We start from the raw sequence: 23,699 nt of genomic DNA, 5'->3' as shown, positions 1-23,699 counted from the left end.
GAACTAAGATCCTGCAAGCCATGTGTCATGGCCAAAAAAAAAAAAAAGTGTGGGTGAAAAACACCTAACTTCCTATCCTGCCTGTCTTTTGTGGCCTAAATGCCTCCTTCCCCAGTGAGCACTGTCCTCAAATGTCTTCTAATTCTGATGGCACACAATGTAATTCTTAGTCACCTTCTGTTTAATGTGTTTACATATGAGTCTTGCTCATAGAATCCTATATTGTCTAATATACTAAAGAGATTGTGAATGCCTTCAGGTCAGAGATCAGGTTTTTCACAAGTTCTGTGTGCCCAGCATTGTACTGAATGATAACAGTAATAATAGCCAATAGATACTGGGCTCTAACTATACTCGGGGCACTGTCCGAAGTACTGCTCATGGATTAACTCTTATTTCTTACAGAAACACTGTAGACAGTTAAAGTATCCACAGTTTCTGGGTAAGAAAACTGAGATTTAGGGAGATTAAGTTGCCGAAAGTCACATAGCTAATGAGCCTTGGCTCTGGGTTTTGAACCTAGCAGTTTGATTCTGTCAACCATAGTACTCATTAGAGCGCCTCCTAATTCTGTAATGTCAGTTGGTGTGTCTGCTGTTTGAAAGCTGACCGCCAGACTGCAGTATGTATAAAAATCACTATGTGGGCTTCCCTGATGGCGCAGTGGTTGAGAGTCCGCCTGCCGATGCACGGGACACGGGTTCGTGCCTGGTCCGGGAAGATCCCACATGCCGCGGAGCGGCTGGGCCCGTGAGCCATGGCCGCTGAGCCTGCACGTCCGGGGCCTGTGCTCCGCAACAGGAGAGGCCACAACAGTGTACCCACGTACCGCAAAAAAAAAAAAAAAAAAATCACTATGTAAAGGAATTTAGTTATAGTCCTAAAATATCTTCTTTTTTCATTATCAAAACTACTTTCTTGATTGCATTATTGTACTCTTTGGAGGTATAATATGAAAAAGTGTGTCTCTGTTCATGCTTAGACTTTCTAGAAAATATGATACAGTGGACCATTTAGCTGAGTTGGTCGGAATATGGTATCAGGATTTAATGCATGCTTTTCCACCTTAAGAAGCAGTTGCTTTTTCTTTTCAATACTTCTTCTAACCCTTTAGCTAAATTATTTTTATCTTACCCCAACATTTTACTTTAAAAAATTTCAAGCCTTTAGGAAAGTTAAAAGAATATTATAGTCAACACCTGGATTAGTGAATTGTTCACATTTTCCCTCCTTTGTTTTACTCTAGGTATATGTACTTTTAAAATCTTAAACCATTTGTAAGTTGTGGATCACATGACACTTTAAATGTTTCAGCATAGCTCACCTAAGAATAAGGACATTTTCTTACATAAACAGAACACTGTTATACCTTTGAAAATTAGTAGCTCCATTGTTTAGTAGCTAGTTCACATTTAAAATTCTCATTTTCTCCAAAACATTATTTTTATGTTCGTGTGTATGTTTAAATCCAGGATTTCATCAAAGTTCACCCATTATTGCATTGGTTGTTAAATCTTGTCTTTTAAAATATAGCATAGTCTTTCCACCTTTTGTTTGTAACATTAACTTTTGAAGAGCTGAGGCCAGTTTTCTGAGAGAAGGTCCCACGTTTTGGATTTGTCTGATTGTTTCCTCATTTTGAGATTCAGTGTAAGTGCTGGGAAGAGAACTTCGGAGATGATGATGTGTTCATGAATCACACCACAAGGCACAGGAGGCCTGTCCGCTTGGCTTCTGGTAACGCCATATCTCCTCACTTGTCTGAAATGCTGCCCGCCACAGCTCTCTCCTGTACATATTTCTGTTTGCAATTAGTAAGTAACCTGTGGAGTGATGAATATTTAAACTGTCGTTTCACTTGTCTTATTTTTACGCAAAAACCCTTAGTGGATCTCTCCCCATTTCCTAGAATGTAAGAGTATAAGGGTATTCTTTGTTAAATATGTATTTTGCAAATATTTTCTCTCTGCCTATCATTCACCTTTTTTTTTTGGCATTTAAAATTTTTTATTTGTAAATTTTCTATTGAGGTATACTTGATTGACAATGTTGTGTTAGTTTCACACCTTTTTGTTTTCTTAACTGTGACTTTTGAAGAGCAGGAGTTTTTAATTTTGAAGTCCATTTTATCAGTCTTTTTCTTTCATAGTTCATGGTATTTGTGTCCTGTTTAAGAACTCTTCTGCCTAACACAGTGGTATATTTTCTCCCACGTTTTATTCTGGAAGTTTTATGGTTTGACTTTAGTACCAGGTTTATGAACTAATTTTAGTTATTTTTTGTGTATAATGTAAAGAAACGGTGAGGTTCGCTTTTTCCATACAGATATCCAGTCATTTTTTCCCGGCTCTGTTGAAAATACCATCGTTTCCCCTTGAATTACCTTGGCACCTTTGCGGAAGATCAGTTGACGACGTAACTATGGGTGTCAATGTTTTATTTGTTTGCTTGTTTGTTTTTTACAATGAGCATAATACATTTTTACCAAACAAGGGATTAGTGGGTGAGTAAAGTTACGTTATAGGCTAATATCCCCAGAAATCCTGCAGGTCAGTGGAGGTGTACTAGTTTTAAGCCCTTTGAGGTCAGGGACTCTCATTCATCTGTTAATTGAACAGTACTGAGTGTCCAGCATTGAATAAGACATCCATGGTCCCTGCACTTACAGAGCATGCAGTGGAATGAGGGAGACAGACCATAAGAAGGCGAATGCATACCTGAATAATAACATATTGTGGTGAGTCCTATAAAGGACGAAAAATAAGCTTACAGAGGAAAATGAGCAGAGGACCTCGGAAGTCCTATCTGAGAGGTTTTTAAGCTGGAGTAGCACATATGAGAATCCCGATTGCAGAAATGAAGTTGGCACATTTGAGAAATTGAAAAGAAGCCCCTGGAGTGTAATGCTTCCAGTGGAGAGTGTTCGTAGATAACTTTGGAAATGTAAACTGAGGCCTGACCATGCAGGGGCTTGCTGGGATGATATGTAGTCTGGATTTTATTTGAGTGCACTGGGAAGGCATTGAAGGTTTTGTTGCTTGTTTTTGCTTATTTTAGCAAATCATGTAATTACTGTCTAGATCAATAAATTAAACATAACTAGCAGCTTAAAAACCTCCCTTATGGCCCCCCTCCAGTGTTTACAGCATGCCGTCCAAAAAAAGCAACTACTGTTCTGACAGCTATCTCCATGGATTTAGTTTTAACTTCATCCTGTTTTTGAACCTTGTGTAAATGAAATCACACTGTGTACTATATAAGTGGAATCGTGATGTCTGGGTTCTTTCATTCAAAATGACTTTTGTGAGAGTCATCCATGTTGTCGCTCATTTTCCCTGCTGTAATCTGAGGAGTCATCACGTGATCGGGTTAGCGGGTTAGCTTTTAAAAGGTGGCGGGCTGTCCTCTGGGGAAGTAGGCTCTGAGAGGCAGGAGAAGCAGCCTGGAGACTGCGGAGGCAGCTGTGCAGGAGCCAAGGGGAGGTGCAGGGGCCAGCGTGAGGGGCTGGAGACGTGGCATGAGGCAGACAAGTGTGAGACGTGCACTTGGGAGGTAAGACTCCGGGAGTTCACTGACAGATTGGGCAACAGTAGGAGTGAGGGGAAGGGGTGTGTCATGATCCCCAGGTTTCTGGCTTTGACAACTGATAGATGGAAGTTTCATCTCCTTCTCATAGGAGGGACTGGGGGAAGGACACACTTAAGTAAAATAAAAACTAAGAGTTCATTATTAGGTATTTTAAGATGCTTGTGAGGTATGAGAGCTGTCAAACAGGCATTTGTATTATGGGTAAGGAGCATATTGGATTAAAATGGGAAGTTTGGATAGTTTGCATATTATGAGGCAGCTGCCATGTAAAGAGTTCTGTATTGGAGTTAGAAGATCGGAGTTTCACCATTTTACTCAACTTCTGTTGGCTGCGTGACTAAGGGCAAATCACTTGATCTTTTTGAGCTCCATTCCTTCTCATCTGTAAAATGGGAATGCTACTTTGCTTCATAGGATTAAACAATGTGTAATATATATTAGGCCTCAGTTTATAGATTTTTGGCCCAGTGGATGCTCAGAAAAGTTCATTCATGCACGTGCAATTTGGATTGGTAGGAGAAGGTGGGATTATGGAAAATTTTGAAAGGCATGGAAGGGACTTGGTGTGGTGTGGAGTTCAGAGTGTCTTAATATGGGAGTAGATCCAGTGCAGTTTGGTTTAGATGAAACTAAAGAAGAAGTAGTTAGAGGTGAGAAATATCTAGAAAATCAGTCGTTGTAGGTCCAGGATAAGGTGCTGACAAGGGCCTGGCCTGACAATGGATGTAGAGATCAAAGAACAAATCAGAGTTCAAAGGAAGAGACTGGACTTGTCCAATGATTAGTTTTACGGCCTCACAGAGAGGGAAGAATCAGTCACCTGTGAACCTGAGGCTGCTAGCCTGGGAAGCTAGAAAAATAGTGGAAGCAACGGCCGATCTGGGGTAGTCTGAAAGGAAAGCTGAGTTAAGGAAGGACAGTCTGTTCAGCTTTGAACGTATGACTCTTAAGGTTATAGTATGTTGTCTGTGGGTGGTTGGATATTCTCTGGCAGTGAGATCTTGTGGAAGAGAGCATAGGATTAGAAGCTAAGAGGTTGCTTTTTCAGGCTTAATCACTAATTAGCTTTGTAGTCTTGGGAAATTCAGCAAATATTGAATGTAGTTATCTGAAAAATGAAGCTAACACCTCCCCTGTCAGCTTTACAGGCTTGTTTTGTGGCTTAAATAAGAATGTATATGAGGGGACTTCCCTGGTTGTGCAGTGATTAAGACTTGGAGCTCCCAAAGCAGGGGGCCTGGGTTTGATCCCTGGTCAGGGAACTAGATCCCACATGCATGCTGCAACTAACAGTTCACATGCTACAACTAAGGAGCAGGCGAGCCTCAACTAAGACCCGGTACAACCAAATTAATTAATTAATTTTTAAAAATGTATATGAAAACACTGTAATTGTAAACTCTTATACTATAATTGTAATAGGGTAATGTTATTTCTGTTCTTAGTTCAAACTAAAATAAAATATTTGGTTATAGAGCTAGAGAAGAGAAGAGAAGGGGGAAAATACCAAACTTCTTAGAAGTTTGTGTTTGGAACTAAATCGAAAGCATCAGAAATCTTAGTCTCTGAATACATGTGCCTGAAAACCTCTGTGGACTATAATTTGGGGAGACTATCTGGAAGCTGATCTGGTGTACAACAATTATGAGAACCAAAAACACAGGTTGCATCTTGTCAATTGTTGGTATTTAACTTGCCTTCAAGTTGGAAGTTTGGAGAACTTTTGAATTCTACCTGTGTACTTGCCCCATGTGTGTTTACGGAATTTTATTTTATTTTTTTTTCTATTTTTATTTTCTTTTTCACATCTGACTTTTACTACAGGAAAATGATTTAATTAAGTATTCCTTTAGTTTTTAAAATTAATTAATTTATTTACATTTTGGCTGCGTTGGGTCTTTGTTGCTTCACGTGGGCTCTCTCTATTGCGGCAAGCGGGGACTTCTCTTCGTTGCAGTGCACGGGCTTCTCATTGCGGTGGCTTCTTTTGCTGCAGAGCATGGGCTCTAGGTGCATAGGCTTCAGTAGTTGTGGCACACGGGCTTAGTAGTTGTGGCTCGCGGGCTCTAGAGCGCAAGCTCAGTAGTTGTGGCGCATGGGCTTAGTGGCTCTGCGGCATGTGGGATCTTCCCGGACCAGGGCTCGAACCCGTGTCCCTGCATTGGCAGGCGGATTCTTAACCACCGTGCCACCAGGGAAGTCCCTGTTTATGGAATTTTAGAACATACCCTTCTAGTGTCTGTGAGCTATACACATTTTTGCCAAGGGTCAGAGTAGGGTAATGTTTCAACTCTTAAGCTATATATGTAAAGAAATGATTTCTAACCTTTGTCAGCATTATCAGTACAGTATGCTGGTTAGGATCACAGACTCTGAAACCAGACTGCCTGGCTCGAATCCCAGCTGTCAGCTAATGACTAGCCTTGTGCATTTGAGCAAGTCATAACCTCTCTTGCCTCTGTTTCCCCATCCATAATGGGAACTGACATTAATGTCTAGCTGAAGGTTGTTGGGAGCATTAAATGTAGTACTGTATTTAGAGCGCTTAACAGCTCCTGCCACACTCGATAAGCGCTCTTTAAGTGTCAACGGTGGTTATTATAGAATAGTTAGTCGTCATTTTGGCAGTGACCAAGGAATAAAAGCACATGAAGGAAAGAAACAAATCCTCTCAGAACCTACAGCTGAAGAAAATGGAAGTGGCATAGTGGCAAAAGTCTTGGGCTTTAGAGTCAGAGATGCTTACATTCAAATCCTAATTCGGCCCCCTGGTTATAGGGGTTTAAGCAAGACACCTAACCCCTCTGAAACACACTTTCTTTACCTAGGAGACAGGAATCAGATACTCACCTTGCAGAGTTGTTTTGAGGATTAAATGAGATACATATAAAGTGCTTGGCCCAGAGTAGATGCTAAAAAAGCGGGAGTGCTCTCTCACACCCCATGCCCCCCATCCCTCACTCCACTATAGAGCAGTAAGGGCAGTTTGATTTCCTATATGCTCACATATTCATTGTTTGCAATTTTAGAACTTTTAAAATTCTTTCCATTTGCTAACAGCAGAATAAACAACAGCTGTTTAATTGGATACACCTTGGAAAGTGTTGTCAGCTTTTGTTTCCTTCTTCCCTTTGCTGTTCTGGGTTACTTGCTTTATCATTATGGTAATTCCTACTAGAACCAAGATGGTGGACATTATTAGTTGGTCATGGAATTGAACTGGACTGTAGCTTCAGAATCCTCTTCCTAGTATTCTGGCAGCTACAGTCAATTCATCAGACTTGATACAGTAGTGAAATCCTCTCAGCCTTAGAGCTTTTTAGAAGAAGTGTTTATAGGATTTTCAAAATAGTATCTGGGCAGTCCATTAATCCTCTGTCTCAAGATGTGAGACTGTCAAACCTTATGACAAAGCAGAGTGGTCTTAGAGCATTTCCTAACAGATGCTTATCCATATTATAACCTTGTTACACAGTGTGGGCATTTTCAGACATCTTCTAGAGAAAGCACAATAATTGTGAGCGTATAATGTGGTGACCCAACCAGGAGTGTGCATCAGTATGAGCTGGAATGTGGCCTTAAAATACTCATGCTCTAGGCCTCACCCCAGATTTCCTGAATCACAGTCATCAGTATAGAGATCTTGACATGTGCCTTTTGTAAAAGTAAAGATGATTCTGCTATACATACCACTGATTAAAAACAAGTAGATACTGGCAAGAGTATAGGAAATCAGGCATCCCCTCACACTGCTGGTATGAGTATAAATTGATATAGTACAGCCTATAAAACAGTTTTGCAGTATCTATTAAAATTCAGATGTCCTGGAAGAATACATATATGCATAAAGATACAGTTTCAAGAAAGTTTCCTGTAAACCTGTTTATAATACCAAACAGTTGTGAGCAGCTCAATGATTGTCAGTACGCAAATGGTTAAACATGTTAGGGTAGATTACACAGTTGTTTACTGTGCAGCCACTGAAAGAGTGGAGTATGTATGAGAGTGATCTGTACATGCTGATGTAGAAAGATATCTAGGACATACTTTAAGTTGAATAAGCAAGTCACAGAATAAACTATTTTAAACATTTTGTGTATAAATATGTAGAGAAATATTTGGAAGAGTACCCACTAAAGTATTTACAGTGGTTATCCATGACTTAGGAGAATGGGAATGGTGGAGTGGGAGAGGATTTGGCCTTTTAATTTTTGTATTTAAAATATTTACAATAAGATTTTATTATTTTTGTAATAACAGAACCACTGGATAAAATATGAATGATTTAAGGAAAGCACACATGGAACCTAATTTGTATGTGTCAGGACACTGCTTATTTTGCAATTTACAGTTTTAACTGAGACTTATAATCTCTAATTTAGGAAACAGAAAGGAATGTCAAAACTGTTTTGCATGATGGCAAAGAGGATAAAATTTTGTTACTCAAGTTATTGTGAAAGTAATTGAGTTTCAAACAGATAAGATTTTTTTTTTTTTTTTTTTTGCGGTACGCGGGCCTCTCACTGTTGTGGCCTCTCCCGTTGCGGAGCACAGGCTCCGGACACGCAGGCTCAGCGGCCATGGCTCACGGGCCCAGCCGCTCCGCAGCATGTGGGATCTTCCCGGACTGGGGCACAAACCCGTGTCCCCTGCATCGGCAGGCGGACTCTCAACCACTGCGCCACCAGGGAAGCCCACAGATAAGCATTTAAGATAAAAAGTATTTGCTCTGTGTCAGAATTATATTGGCTACCTGTTTTAAAAATTTAGTTTGTGCAAATCTGGATATGAAAATTGGATTCAGAATATTTTACTTTAATCCTTTTGCAGTTGATTAGCCTCTAGTCTTTGAGGATGTTAACTAACACCTTTTAATCTCTCTTTTAAAACTTTAGGCCCGATGAGAGAAAGGGAAAGTTAAGGATGCTGGAGCAGAACAATGGATTTCTCTTTCTCTTTCATGCAAGGGATCATGGGAAACACAATTCAGCAACCACCTCAACTCATTGACTCCGCCAACATCCGTCAGGAGGATGCCTTTGATAACAACAGTGACATTGTTGAAGATGGTGGCCAGACACCATACGAAGCTACCTTGCAGCAAGGCTTTCAGTACCCACCTACAACAGAAGATCTTCCTCCACTCACGAATGGCTACCCATCATCAATCAGCATGTACGAAACTCAAACCAAATACCAGTCCTATAACCAGTATCCCAATGGGTCGGCCAATGGCTTTGGTGCAGTTAGAAACTTTAGCCCCACTGACTATTACCATTCAGAAATTCCAAACACAAGACCACATGAAATTCTGGAAAAACCTTCTCCTCCACAGCCACCACCTCCTCCTTCAGTACCACAGACTGTGATTCCAAAGAAGACTGGCTCACCTGAAATTAAACTAAAAATAACCAAAACTATCCAGAATGGCAGGGAATTGTTTGAGTCTTCCCTTTGTGGAGACCTTTTAAATGAAGTACAGGCAAGTGAGCACACAAAGTCAAAGCATGAAAGCAGAAAAGAAAAGAGGAAAAAAAGCAACAAGCACGATTCATCTAGATCTGAAGAGCGCAAGTCACACAAAATCCCCAGATTAGAACCAGAGGAACAAAATGTAAGTTGAAACATCTTTTTGAAAAAATTTGTAATATTTCACATTTACTGGAAGTCCAAGAGACCTTTTTCAGTTTTTATCTCTCCAAATATAAATATTTCTGATAACTTCTTTCATCTGATCCCTAGCATGCAGCTTGGGATGTTATGATAGGTGGTAAGTAAATATTTGCTGAATAAATGAATGGACATCATCTGAGTAAAGAAATATTTTAGAAACATGTGACACTAAAAATCTTGCCTCCTATGTTTCTTTGTTTAATAGCCTCACTTAACTTTGCTCGTAATAAACTGGTTTCTGCGAAATTGATTTATTTTTAGTGAGGAGTATGGACTTAGAGTGTGTCATACAGAGTGAAGTAAGTCAGAAAGAAAAAAACAAATACCGTATGCTAGCACATATATATGGAATCTTAAAAAAAAGAAAGTTATGAAGAAGCTAGGGGCAGGACGGGAATAAAGATGCAGACGTAGAGAATGGACTTCAGGACGTGGAGAGGGGTAAGGGTAAGCTGGGACGATGTGAGAGAGTGGCATGGACATATATACACTACCAAATGTAAAATAGATAGCTAGTGGGAAGCAGCCGCATAGCACAGAGAGATCAGCTTGGTTCTTTGTGACCACCTAGAGGGGTGGGATAAGGAGGGTGGGAGGGAGATGCAAGAGGGAAGGGATGTGGGGAAAATATGTATGCATATAGCTGATTCACTTTGTTACACAGCAGAAACTAACACAGCACTGTAAAGCAATTATACTCCAATAAAGATGTTAAAAAAACCCAACCAAACAAACAAAAAAAAACTCCTGGTTTCTGAAGATGAAGAGGAAGGGCAGAGAAAGATGGTTAATGATATTGGTTTTCCATTGTTCCAGACCAACTTTTGCTAGTAGAGCTTAGATTTAACCCTCATTACTAGTGTTTGCCACAAAATAACCTGAAGTAAATAAAGGAACTCTTTTTATAAAATCAGAGTTAGTATTCATACATATTCACTAAATCTTCAGGTAGAGGTTTTATAAAAGTCATTCTTTAATGGTAACTTAAGATGCATGCTGCTAATTTCTTTTTAACATCTCTGAGGTTTCAGTATTAATTTTCTTAATAAGAAAGGTATGTAACAAATCAATGCTAGCTTGAATGAAGAGTTTTTAGTTAGTATTCTAATACATGGTATTACTTGAAGATGTCCCCAGACATTGATTTGGGAAGAAATGAATATCTATGAATTTTTGTGACAATTGTATGCTTTTCTGTCTGCTCTGCCTGAATAAGTTAATTTATCATCTTCTGTTCAAAGTAATGTTTACATCTTACCAACTCACCTTTTCCTTGGTAGCTGGGTTCCACTACTTCACACAACTCAAATATGGTGTTTTTCTGGAGTAAAAGTCACACTGGTTCTAGGCTCTCACAAGTCTCAGTGTGATATTTCAGTATGTTTTTCTCATTTTTCTATAGTTTTCTTATTTATTCATTTAACAAATATCAACTGAGTACCTAATGTGTATTAGACGCTTTTCTAAGAATTGAAAGTTGGGCAGTGAATGAAAAGTAAAGATGCCTACTTTCAGGGTGCTAATATTCTACTAAGAAGAGGCAGAAAATACACACATACGTATGTAAATGAGTCTAAGTTTAGATAGTGGTAGGTGCTATGAAGAAAATAAAACTGGGTGATGAGATAAAGAGTAATTGCGGACACTAGTAGTTCTTCCATCTTAGTTCTGCAGCTGTAAAATGAAGGCTTTGAAACTAAGTGGTTTCTGGAATGCATTTGAATTTCTTATGTCAGTTATTAAATGCCCCCCACAGAACTTAGCTCACATAGTATCTTACACCGTTTATTAAATGAATGAATCAGTGGAAGGAGAGAAGTTAACTTTTTACTCTCCAGAGACTTCCACTGTAGCAGTTTGTTCATGGACCTGCAGTGAAAAGACATGTGATGCACTATGATCCTTAGCAATCACGAAAATGCATAAAACCTGCATTTGGTTTTAGCTTAGGTCCTAAGAGCCATCTTGCTGGCCCGTCTTGCTTCTGCTCTAGAGAATCTGGCAAATAGGAGAATATCCAATTTTATTTATTAGGCTAGACTTCTTGCCTTTATTGGTAAAAATATTAAAATATATAGCTTAAAATATGTCACCAAATAGAAATAGGGCTGGAAGCAGAGGCAGGAGAAGAGAGTCTGTTCATTTTTTGTATCCACTCTTTGTTTTATTGGAATCTAGGAAAAAAATTCAGTGCAGTGATGTGATATTTCTAGTAGTCACTTTTCAGTGAGATTTTAAAGCCAGTTCTGTCTTTGTTGGATGTCTGCTATGTCTGGCCGTTTATATCACTTAAACCTTCAGTTAACTGTTATATCCAGGAATTAGAATGGTTAGATGTAATTTAAGAGTTTTAGTTCATTTTCCTTTTTAGTAAATCATGTGGGGCATAATTTAATATTTCATTATTTAGGATCTTACAGTGTCTTGGGGTAAAGGAATGTCACTTTGACTGAAAGTATAGATGTGTTAAGTGGCATTGATTGCACTAAATGTTACCAAGACCATTGCCTGAAAGTTGAGCTTTGGGGGAAAATCCAGGGGTTTTTCTTTCAAAGAAATACGGTGAAAAGCTAAGCTCTTGTTAGTTGAATTTGATTAATTAAACTTTTATCACACATGGGAGGCAGTTATAAGCTTAAGAGATGGTGCCGTAAAAGTGAAGCTCCATTCTGACAGTAGAACTTTGGGCTGGAGCCCCCAAAGGCCCTGCTCGTTGTTAGTGCCGTGTCTCTGCTAAGCCATGCGGACAAGGGATGTGCCCAAATCAGCCTGTTTTTTGTAACTGTGTATGTGTTTAATGGGGTTTTCTTAACTTGAACAACATCCCTTTTGCCTTCTTCAGGACAGTTGTTTTTAAGTGCTTTAATTTTTGATGCTCTTGTGTCTCCTGGTTGTCACTGGGGGTCCACGCTCTTGGTGTTCAGCATTGTAGCAGGCGTAGAAGGGAAAGAAGCCCACGTAAGAGTTTGCCCACACCACGGGACAGCTCCCCTCCCCCAGATGCTTGAGGGAAGCGTAGTGAGAACTGTGTGCCTGGGATGACTGTCCTCAAGCTGGGTCTGCAGATATATAGATAGATACAGCTATAGCTATAGATATATGGATATAGATGTAGACTTCTTCATTAAAACTCGCTCATAGGTTCTTTTCTGAGACAAACAAAGCAAACAAAATCTCATCTAAAATAATACGCTTCAAGATTTCACTTCTTTTTTCTTTCCTTTTTTCTTCATATTTGATCTACAAGTATTTCCTCCCAATTCTGAGCTGTTTGGCCTTCTAAAGAGTGGCCGTTCTTTGGAACAACCTAAGTATATCTTCTCAACAATGAAAACGTGTCCAAACATCCAGGCAGCAGGAGACCTGAGATCACTACTGAAATTGTATATTTTGTAAAGCTGCTTTAAGCTGTTTTCTCTCCCACCAAATTAGAAACATGTGGAAATGTTTCTGCATTTCTTCCTCCTTGGCAGGTGTAATGCCTCAGGCATGTGAGTGTAGGCCCTATTCAAACATTGGTCTTCTACTGGCACTTTGGTGGGCTTATCCACTAAGGCCAGTCTCATTAACTCTTAGCTTGCCATTTTCACTTATAAAAAGCCAGATGGCTGGTTTGGTCCCATTAGCACTAAGTTAGAGGTTATATTTGGTTCTCCAGCCTCAGAGTGTTAGGTCTTAGAATTCTTAGAAACTGTTCATATGCATTGTGAACTTACAGTTATTCAGAAAGTAAAAGAAAAATGCACGAACAATTTACTGACTTTACATTTTTCTTTCTACCTTAAATGATGACATAAGTTTTTGGTTCTTTTAGAGAATATGATTTTACTTAATGTTTTGAAAACTATTAAGGATTTTGAATTCTGCCAGATTTGATGAGTATTATTCATCCTGATAAATCTCTTGGGTTTTAATTTTAAAAAGACCAATTTTTTTTTTTTTTTTGTCTACACCACACGACTTGTGGGATCTTAGTTCCCTGACCAGGGACTGAACCTGGGCCCTCAGCAGTGAAAGCACCGAGTCCTAACCACTGGACCGCCAGGGAATTCCCCCTAATTTTTTTTGTTTTTTACTTTATTTTTGGCTGCTTTGGGTCTTCCTTGCTGCACTTGGGCTTTCTCTAGGTGCGGCGAACGGGGGGCTACTCTTTGTTCAGGTGCGCGGGCTTCTCATTGCAGTGGCTTCTCTTGTTGTGGTGCGTGGGCTTCAGTAGTTGTAGCATGCAGGCTCAGTAATTGTGGCTTCCGCTCTCTTGAGCATAGGCTCAGTAGCTGTGGTGCACGGGCTTAGTTGCTCCACGGCATGTGGGATCTTCCCGGACCAGGGCTCGAACCCATGTTCCCTGCATTGGCAGGCGGATTCTTAACCACTGTGCCACCAGGGAAGCCCTCATTTAAAATTAAGATAACTCGGGCTTCCCTGGTGGTGCAGTGGTTGAGAATCCGCCTGCCAATGTAAGGGGCACGGGTTCGAGCCCTGGTCCGGGAAGATCCCACATGCCGTGGAGCAACTAAGCCTGTGCATCCCAACTACTGAGCCTGCGCTCTAGAGCCCGCGAGCCACAACTACTGAAGCCCGCGTGCCTAGAGCCCGTGCTCGGCAACAAGAGAAGCCACTGCAGTGAGAAGCCCGCACACCGCAACGAAGAGTAGCCCCGGCTCGCCACAACTAGAGAAAGCCCGCGTGCAGCAATGAAGACCCAATGCAGCCAAAAATAAATAAATAAAATAAATAAATTTATTTAAAAAAAAATTAAGATGACTTGAACACTATGGGGAGCTCCCTCACTGTCACCTTTTCTCTGATGCTTTCTCTTTCCGAAGCAGCACTACTAGTACCAAAAAAGGTGTCTTCAGTCCCTATTTGATTTTAATCTCTTTTTTTTTTTTTTTTGCGGTACGTGGGCCTCTCACTGCTGCGGCCTCTCCCGTTGCGGAGCACAGGCTCCGGACACGCAGGCTCCGGACGCGCAGGCTCAGCGGCCATGGCTCACGGGCCCAGTGCTCCGTGGCATGTGGGATCTTCCAGGACCGGGGCACGAACCCGTGTCCCCTGCCTCGGCAGGCGGACTCGCAACCACTGTGCCACCAGGGAAGCCCTGATTTTAATCTCTTTTAAGCTTATCCTTTGAACAACTGAAGGAAAATGGATTTTATACCCAGCAGTATTTTATCTGTTGGCAATTTCTGACTCCTTATTTTTCTTGACTCCTAAGCATTTGGCTTCCCTTGACCATTTCATCTTAAAAACTCCCCTTCCTAATTGGTATTTGTGATACTATGTTCTCTCTCTTTACCTTTCTTTTGAGCTCAAGTCATAGGTCTCTAAATGCCTAGTAAGTATGACTTTTGTTCACGCATTAGCACATTTTACCATGTATATTCCCTTTCTGTCACTGCAGCATCCTTCTTTGACTTTTTTTTCTTCTTTTATTTTTATAGTCTTGAAAGCTTAGAATAAATCTTCTTGGGCCTCTTTTTCTCCCTTGCCATTTCTTGCCTTTTAAAATGACTGTGTAAAAAAATCTCAGTTCTTTGAAAGTGATTTTAACAGTGTTTCAAGCCAGCCTGGAGGAAATGTGAATATGGAACAAACAAAAAAATCAAAAAGAGGTAAGACATTTGAATAATAAAAAGGTTTTGGAGGAAATCCTGTCTTTAATCCAGAAAGGGAAAAATGTTACTGAGCTTCAGACGAATTCTTAACAACAGTAGGGTTCTGTCGTTTGGCAAAGATTAGTCACTCCGTATCTATCTGCCCTCAGAGTTACAGAGATCCCTAACACCCCAGCATCAGAAGACTGAATGTGCCCAGGAGGAGGACTTGCTTTCTTGGCTCCACATGTGCTTCCCCAGGTGGTCCTGTCCTCCTGCTGTAGCTTGAGAATGAGAAGCTGAGGTGAAGGTTTAAGCTATGTTTGTGGACTGAAATGAAGCTGCCGGACGGGCCTACGCAAATGTGGACCGTATTTTTATTTTTTTTTGCGGTACGCAGGCCTCTCACTGCTGTGGCCTCTCCCGTTGCGGAGCACAGGCTCCGGACGCGCAGGCTCAGCGGCCACGGCTCACGGGCCCAGCCGCTCCGCGGCACGTGGGATCTTCCCGGACCGGGGCACGAACCTGCGTCCCCTGCATTGGCAGGCGGACTCTCAACCACTGCGCCACCAGGGAAGCCCTGGACCATATTTTTAAACTGCCTCATTACACCAGAGATAAGGACAAAAATTCCCATTTGAACATAGATTTTTCTTTCCTTGCTCAGTGAGCGTGTCCTGTTGGATTAGCTAGTCATGGTGCCACCACAGACGCATCTGACAGAGCTAATTTAGTGCCCACCAACAGCTGCCACTACTTCTTTCACTTGGGCTATTTCCCATATTTTCAGTAGCCTCCTAATTAGACATTCTGCTTCCCCTCTTGCTCCCTTCCAAAATATTCTCCATGTAACAGCTAACGTGATCCTTTTAAAACAGAAATTGGCCGTGTATTACTTCTCTGCCTAATCCTCTTCAGAGGCTTTCGGTGCACTTAGGATAAAACACTTAAATGTGGCTTACAAGGCCCTGGTGATGTAACCTCCTCTCCACTCCCATCTTGTAACCTCTCTCTTCCTTGGGGCAGTTAAGTCCGTTGTGATGGCTTTTTTGAAGTTTCTACCTTTGTTTAACCTCAGGGACTTCACACATGCCACTCCTCTCTGGAGTGGTCTTTCCCCCACTTTTTACTAGATTAACTCCTCCTCTCTTGATTCAGATTATACTTTCTCAGGCCTTTCCTGACCTTCATATCATAGCTACATACAGACACACCATTATTTCTCTTTTTACATTTACATTGTATGAGTGTATGTATGTGTTTGTTTAATGTCTGTCTCTTCTGCCCAACTGTGAGCTCTTTGAGGTCAGAGATCCTATCTGTCTGTTACAACATTGTATACCCAACTTCTAGAACAGTGCCTGGAAAGTCGTAGGCACTGCTGAATGAATGAATGATACTTGGGGTTTGGCACATGAGTCTGGCTTATCATTTCTTCATCATTTTTACAGTTTCTTTTATTTAATAAAACTTTGTTTTTATAGCAGCGTCTTAAACTGCTTGAATTAATTGAATGAGAATTTTAAGTAACTTCTAGAATTAGCAATACTTTTTAAGTGGAATTAGAGCCAAGTTAATGGATATATTTCTCTTTTTTTAAGCCATCTAAACTAAATTCTGTTCTTTGACAAGAAAAGTTTTTAAACCTTTTAAATTACAAAAGTAATTTGCTTTTTACAGAAAACACAAATAATATACAAGTATAGATCTTCCCTCACCGCTTCCCTAATCTTGTTCCTCAAAGATAACTACTCTTATCAATTTATTGTACAATGTATCACATATTTTTCAAGGCGTATACAGGCTATTTTAAAATAAAAAGTAGGAAAAAAAAGTAGGAAGATTTTGATAGATGTGGATTACTGACATGAAATAATGTTGTAGTTACCATCCCTCTGCTTAGATTTTCTCACTTTGTGTATTTCTGTAGGATAGGTTCCTAAAATATAATTGTTAAATTGAAGAGTGTACATATTTTGAATTTTGATAGATACTTCCAAACTGCCTCCTCAAAGGATGGTAGAAATCAATTTTTAAATAACGTATTTGTGGGTTTTATGATTAGAAAAGTAATGTGATGTTTATTATAAGCAATTTGACAAATATAGAAAAGCACATCCAAGAAAATCACTTATTCCATCACCTGGTGGTATCCTTCTCGTCTTTTTCTTCTGTACACATAAGAAATTATTTTTCCAAGATTGGAATCACACTATACAAACTGCTTTTCAATTTGCTGTTTTCAAATAACATTATATTGTTATTTTTCCGTGTCATTTAAAATTTTATATTATTCCACTATCTAGTTGTACTACAATTTATTTAACGAATTCTGTGCTTTTGGACATCTAGACTAATGTCTAATTCTAATATTCGCTCTTAAAATAGCACTGGTGTGCATATCTTTGTGTGTATCTATCCGTATGTGTATATATCAGTGCTTTTGCAGTATACACTTTTAGAAGTGGATTTGCAGGGTCAGAGTCTGAAAATTTCAGGCTTTTCATACATATTGCCAAATGGCTCTCTAGAAGAATTCCAAGTTACATCTTACTAGCAATCTCAGAGTGCCCATTTTTTTGCGCTCTGATAGGTTAAAAAAAAATGAAAATCAACCAATTAAGTTTTAAAAGTGATAAAGTAAGAAATGGGAGCTATAGCTGTGGTGTAGAATGGACAATGGATGTTAAGACACAGCATCATGTACTGTGTAAGTTGTATTTTTCCTCCTTACATTATTCAGCTAATAAATGTCCTTTATTCCCTTTGCTGTTTAGTTTTCTTTGACTCTTTGTGTGTGTCACTGTTCTTTGGTTTGCTGCCATTTTATTCTTTTCACATAGAGACCAAATGAGAGGGTTGACACTGTATCAGAAAAACCAAGAGAAGATCCAGTACTGAAAGAGGAGCTCCCGGTGAGTGGCTTTAGTGAATACTGTCTAACCAAACATGGTGTGAGAAGGTGGAAGCAGAGTGATTAAATTAGAACACACATAGCATGTATTATTACTTCAGAAGTTATACTGAAATAAATCTTGGAGCTGGTTTAAAAGGTAGATATTTTTAGCGAATTATTTTCCTTTTCAAAACTATGACCACTTTTTAATAGATGTGGATTTTTGAGATGCCTTATCAATAATTTGGCAACAGAAACCATCAGTCCTCTTTTCAATATTTGGAGTGGGGCTTATCTTCCTCCTCTCTTCTTCCCTTTTGCTAGATACCGATAGCAAGCATCAGAGAAAAGTATGAGTGAATTTTTTTATGACCTTTTCCTACAGGTTCAGCCGATGTTACCTTCTGTTCCAACAACAGAAGTGTCCGCTGGTGTTAAGTTCCAGGTTGGCGATCTTGTTTGGTCTAAGGTGGGAACCTATCCTTGGTGGCCTTGTATGGTTTCAAGTGATCCCCAACTCGAGGTTCACACCAAAATTAACACAAGAGGTAAGAAAAGGCATAAATGGACATTAGTAAAAAGTTGTGGCAAAAAAGTGAGTCTAAAATGTTGTTTATGAATATAATACATACGTGATAATATAATCTGACACCCAAACACATATCAGTATCAGTTTTTAAAGAACAGTGAAATAATTACGGTCATCTTAACTGGCAGAGAGCCTCTACAGCTGACATGGTCCTTGTTTTCCCTTAGAACACCCTATGTTTGTTTTATAATTTCTTTCACACTTATTTTTTTAAAAAACCTTAATCTGACCTCCAAAAGCAAGCAGACCGATAGGTAATGAGATGTCGTATATGAGCGTAATAGACATTTGGGCCAAGCTTTCTTTGAACATTTTTATTTCATCTTTGACTCCTGTGGGTAGTAATTTTTTACTCAGACAAGTGCTTTTCATCCTGATAAATTTTGCAAGATGCCTTTTTCCTCCTTCTTTCCATTTTTTTTTGTTTTTTGTTTTTGCGGGTGGTGGTTTGTTTGTTTTTAATGAAAAAAAATTTTTTTTACTCCATTTTTGAATCTGTAAATTTACTGGGACATGCTTATAAATTCATTATGAAATAGAAGTATGGTTTGAAGCCAGCTACATGGCATAGAATCCTACCTTAGGAATGTTAATAAATGTTAAGAAAACCTGTATTCTAACTTTACTCCTTTTCCAGAGTTTGACCAAAACCTGTAGAATAGATTCCTGAGATTTTAGCATTTGGAATGGACTTGCTTAGTAGCCAGAGGAAGGTTGGAGTTGGGAATTTATTTCTGGATATTTGCTTTGCGAACTCACTTGTCGAGTCCCTTATTGTCTGTGACAACTTTGCACCTATTTCTTTTTTTTTAAAATTTATTTATTTATTCATTTATTTAATTTTTGGCTGCATTGGGTCTTCGCTGCTGCACGCGGGCTTTCTCTAGTTGCAGTGAGCGGGGGCTACTCTTTGCTGCGGGGCGCAGGCTTCTCATTGTGGTGGCTTCTCGTTGCAGAGCACAGGCTCTAGGCGCGTGGGCTTCAGTAGTTGTGGCACACGGGCTTCAGTAGTTGTGGCTCGCGGGCTCTAGAGCGCAGGCTCAGTAGTTGTGGCACACGGGCCTAGTTGCTCCATGGCATGTGGGATCTTCCCGGACCAGGGCTCAAACCCGTGTCCCCTGCATTGGCAGGCGGATTCTTAACCACTGCGCCACCAGGGAAGCCCTGCACCTATTTCTTTTTCTCTCATTTTAAACTTTCTATCTTGGTCCCTGTTCACTGTTATGAGGAGAAAAAGTGTCTGGCAAGTCAGATTTGTGACGGGATCTGCCATATTTGTAACTCTTGTGCTACCCAGCAAGAAATCCACCCAGATACAGAAGGCAATCATCTTGTCACTATAATCTGCTGATTAAAGGTTGGGGTGACTAGAAGTATCGATGGGGCAGAAGTTTAAAAAAAAAACCAACACTGTTGGATGTCCACTCCTGTGCAAGGCACAGTGTTAAACAATTCTCTTGTAGGACTTCCCTGGGGGTCCAATGGTTAAGACTCCACGCTTCCAACGCGTGGGGCATGGGTTGGATCCCTGGTTGGGCAGCTGAGACCCCACGTGCTGCATGACGTGGCCAAAAAGTAAATGAAAAAACAAACAATTCTCATGTATATTTTCTTAAGCAGTCCTCATAGCAGCGACACTATGAAGTAGGTACTATTATCCTTATGTTTGGGATCTGTGAATAGAGTCTTAAAGAAATCTTAGTCCCTAACCTCCACTCTTAACTACTACTGTATAATAAAAGGAAAGTAATTGAATTCCCCTACTCATAATTTACAGAGACTGGGGGAGGCAGTCCTAGCCCCTTCATTTATATAGTGGGGCTGTTGGACTCTTAATCTCTTGAGTACCTTGCACATTTAATAATCTGTGATTCTTGAATGGGAGAAGAAAGGGACAAGCCTTCTTAGATAAAACAATACACAAGTCCCTATCTGGGCCTCCAGAGCACTCTAAGATATTACATCACGTGAGAGTTGTGGCTCTTCAGTTCTGTCCCCTTAGGAAAGCATCCTTTTGAGATTATATAAAGAATTTCACATTTAATTACTCTATGAAAACTTACTAATATAGCTTTTTTCTGGGGTACAAATGAAAGCATAATCTATGCTTCATCTTGTATTCCAAAGGAAGTGTTTAAATTTATTTTATGAATTAATCTGGTCTGGTCCTCCCTACTTTAGTACTGGAAAAACTGATTTTGTTTGTATTGTTGAGGAAACCGAAATCTGAGAATTTAGGTTTGAAAAATGTACATACTGATAATATTTTAAATTTTCTCTTTCCTGCAGTAGTTTTTAAAATAATAGCCTTCTTGAGATATCATTTACATGCCATAAAATTCACCCTTTTAAAGCCTGCAATTTAATGATGTTTAGTACGTTTCCAGAGTTGTGTGACCAGTTACCACAATCTAACTTTATCACTTCTTTGATCAGCCCAAAAAAGAAATCCCACATCCATTAGGAGTCACTTCCCATTCTCCCCTCTGCTCCTCAGCTCTAAGAAGCCACTAATTACTTTTTGTCTCTATAGATTTGCCTTTTCTGGGCATTTCATACAAATCTAATCATATAATATGTGGCCTTTTATGTCTGGTTTCTTTCACTTAGCATCATGTTTAGAGGTTCATCTGTGTTGTGGCATGTATCAGTACTTTGTCTCTTTTTATTGCCAAATAATATTTCATTGCATGGCTGTGCCGTGCAGTTTTAAATGAAGTAGTTTTTTGACAGTTTTTCTACAAACCAGAAACACAGTATAAAACTTGATTTTGTTGATTATGTTCCACACATGATACCTGTGAAACATTTTATGCTGCTTATTATCTAAACTACTTTGTAAAATTTGTCTTGAATTTTATATAGTAATCAATGGTTTCCATACTGTTATTAGTCAGTATTGTTATTAGTCAGATTCTCAGCATTGGAAAACGTATTTAGCAGTTTTCACACTTACAGATATAATTCTTTGAAGAGCACATTGAAAGATGTTTGGATCACATGTCTATTTTGTTGTATTTCATTGTTTAGATCTCATTTTAAGTGTAAAAATTAAAAATGGAATGCTCTTTCTGCTTATGACAATACATTATATATGTTCAGAAGGCAGAGTTGCCCATAGTCTCATCCTCCAGATATATAACAACTATTAAGAGTTTGGGAGTAATTCCAGGAATTCCCTGACAGTCCAGTGGTTAGGACTCTGTGCTCTCACTGCCAGGGCACGAAGGTTCAATCCCTGGTGGGGGAATTAAGATCCCATAAGCCTCGAGGTGCGGCCAAAAGAGAAAAAGAGTTTGGGAGTAATTCTTTTTCTCTTTGCATATTGTAATTAATAGATATGAAAATAAAGATTTTTAACTGAGAGTTTTAAATGGTATCACATTATACCTGTTGTAACTTTTAATCCCAATATATTTTTAGAAATTTAAAACCGGACAGTTTTACCTATATTATTTTTGTTATATAAAAATGTTTCCTCCACATTTTTCTATTGGAAATTTAGCTCATTATTCAGAGACAGATGTGCTTGTTTCTCCATCTGTCAGGTCTTTGGGTTTTTATTTCACTCTTTTATATAGTTTTCCAGCCAGCAGGAAACAAAGTGCCAACAAAGAGACAAATTGTTTGATTTGTTTCTTCTGTAGTAAGTGATTTAATGGAGGAAGAAGTTGAAAATAAAGATTAAAATGAGCTTATGTTATCTGTGAGTTTTTGTTTTCATGTTTTTAACTATAATTCAAAGTCTTTTGGGATTATCTGTTCGGTTCTAAATAAGTAACTCTGACTTTTGGAAACAGATTATGTCCCTTTTTTTTTTTTTTTTTAATAGTCCTAATAAAATTTCGTTGAGAATCAGTTAAGTCAAATCCTTTACGGAACATAGAAATACATACAATTCCAGCCCTTTCCAGTAAATGGCTATATAACATTGGTGTAGGATCCCTGAATATCCTACTCTGATTTGTACCTGTAGGAGAGAAACAGTTCTACAGCTTAACAATACAGAAGTGGGGTGCTCTGACCTATTTAGGGGGAGCAGCAGTGAAGTCAGAATTGAGTATGAATAACAAAGGATTATAGACGAGTTCACGTAGCCAAAGGAGTAGATGAATAAGTGTTTACTCTTCATGTTTTGTATTTCATACTCAGTCAAGAGAAGGCAGGGCATTATAAGATCAGACACAAATTAACCTGAGGACCTATGAGCAAAGTACACCTCTCAATTAAGTCATGCTGGGAAGTTGTAACAGGAGAGAAAATGGCCACTTTTACCTACCGTGAAGGCTTTTGATTCCAAATAATTGGAAGTGACATCAAAGGGTCAAATGACTCTAAGGATTAAAGACTGACTTCTTGATGGGACCAATAGGATTGATGTAAATAACTGATCGTGATGTTCATAGAAGCACACGACAAGATAAATGAATACTGCTTGACAGGGTTTTAAGGTTTCACTACCTAGTGTTTACATGGAGATAAAAGATACTACTCAGTTTTCTGGGAAGCAGTTTTGTGCATTTTTTCGTTTTGTTTTCTAACCAAAAAAATATCTGAGGGAAAAATGATGTAACAGAAATAGAACTGAAATGATCCCTCTTCCTTTCAAAACTAAGAAACTTCATGTAAAAGTTTCAGTTTCTACCATGGTGTTAGGGTATTAGTCTGAGTTTTATAGCCTTTGCCTGAGTTTAAAATCCTATCAAACTTTCTGAGCTCTTAAACATAAATAAACAATGGCACAAATATAAAATCTTGCCAGTTTAATAACTTAAAAAGCTAAAGAAAAAAATGAAAACTGGATTGTGTTTGTATTGATAAATTTGTTAATGGATGGCAGTAGCTAAACAGCAATCTAAATAGGAATAAGAATCTTATTCAAAGTGTTCTTCTCCCTGCCTTGATGTCTTCCTGGGGTTGAATTAATTAAGGTGTTTGGTGAAGCACTGTGATCAGTCTCCTCCAGTTAAGAGAAAGTGTTTTGTTATTTTTCCCTTGGTTAGTAACTATAGTAGCTACAAGTGCAGGAAAAGTATAGTAAGACGTTTAACTAAACCAAATGGGGTCTGTTCTTTCAAGCTGGACACCCATCCAAAGGCAGATTAGCTTTCCTGTGGATGCTGACACTGTTCATGTGACACGTTCACGAGAAAGGCACGGCTTGCACAGAGCTTGCCAGCAGTGCTTCACATCTGAGAGACACAAGGTTGTCCCCAGCTAGCATGAGTCACAGAGGAATAAGCTAATCCTGGGAACTGAGCAGTGGGCTGTGTTTTAGATCCTACTGTCAGTAGCCTTTAAAGGGTCAGGCAATTGCCAATAATATTAGCTATTTTGGTGCTAAATGAAAAATAAT

The 23,699-nt window shown here is 39.3% G+C and overlaps 1 protein-coding gene across 3 annotated transcripts in view; it reads left to right on the top strand.

The window, feature by feature from the left end:
- Nucleotides 1-23,699, top strand: part of NSD3 (nuclear receptor binding SET domain protein 3) — a 103,365-nt gene that overhangs the window by 26,389 nt on the left and 53,277 nt on the right. For all 3 annotated transcript variants that reach the window (XM_082680587.1, XM_082680586.1, XM_082680585.1), the window contains exons 2-4: nucleotides 8,484-9,202; nucleotides 17,702-17,773; nucleotides 18,140-18,302. In XM_082680587.1, coding sequence (XP_082536713.1) covers nucleotides 8,528-9,202; nucleotides 17,702-17,773; nucleotides 18,140-18,302 — 910 coding nt within the window. In that variant the 5' untranslated portion in view covers nucleotides 8,484-8,527. The remainder of the gene's footprint in view (nucleotides 1-8,483; nucleotides 9,203-17,701; nucleotides 17,774-18,139; nucleotides 18,303-23,699) is intronic.

Source organism: Grampus griseus (genome assembly GCF_964374135.1).
Source record: "Grampus griseus genome assembly, chromosome: 21".
NCBI classification, from domain to species: Eukaryota; Metazoa; Chordata; class Mammalia; order Artiodactyla; family Delphinidae; genus Grampus; species Grampus griseus.
The sequence above is the reverse complement of the archived record's forward strand: the minus strand, read 5'-3'. Positions and strand labels throughout refer to the sequence as shown.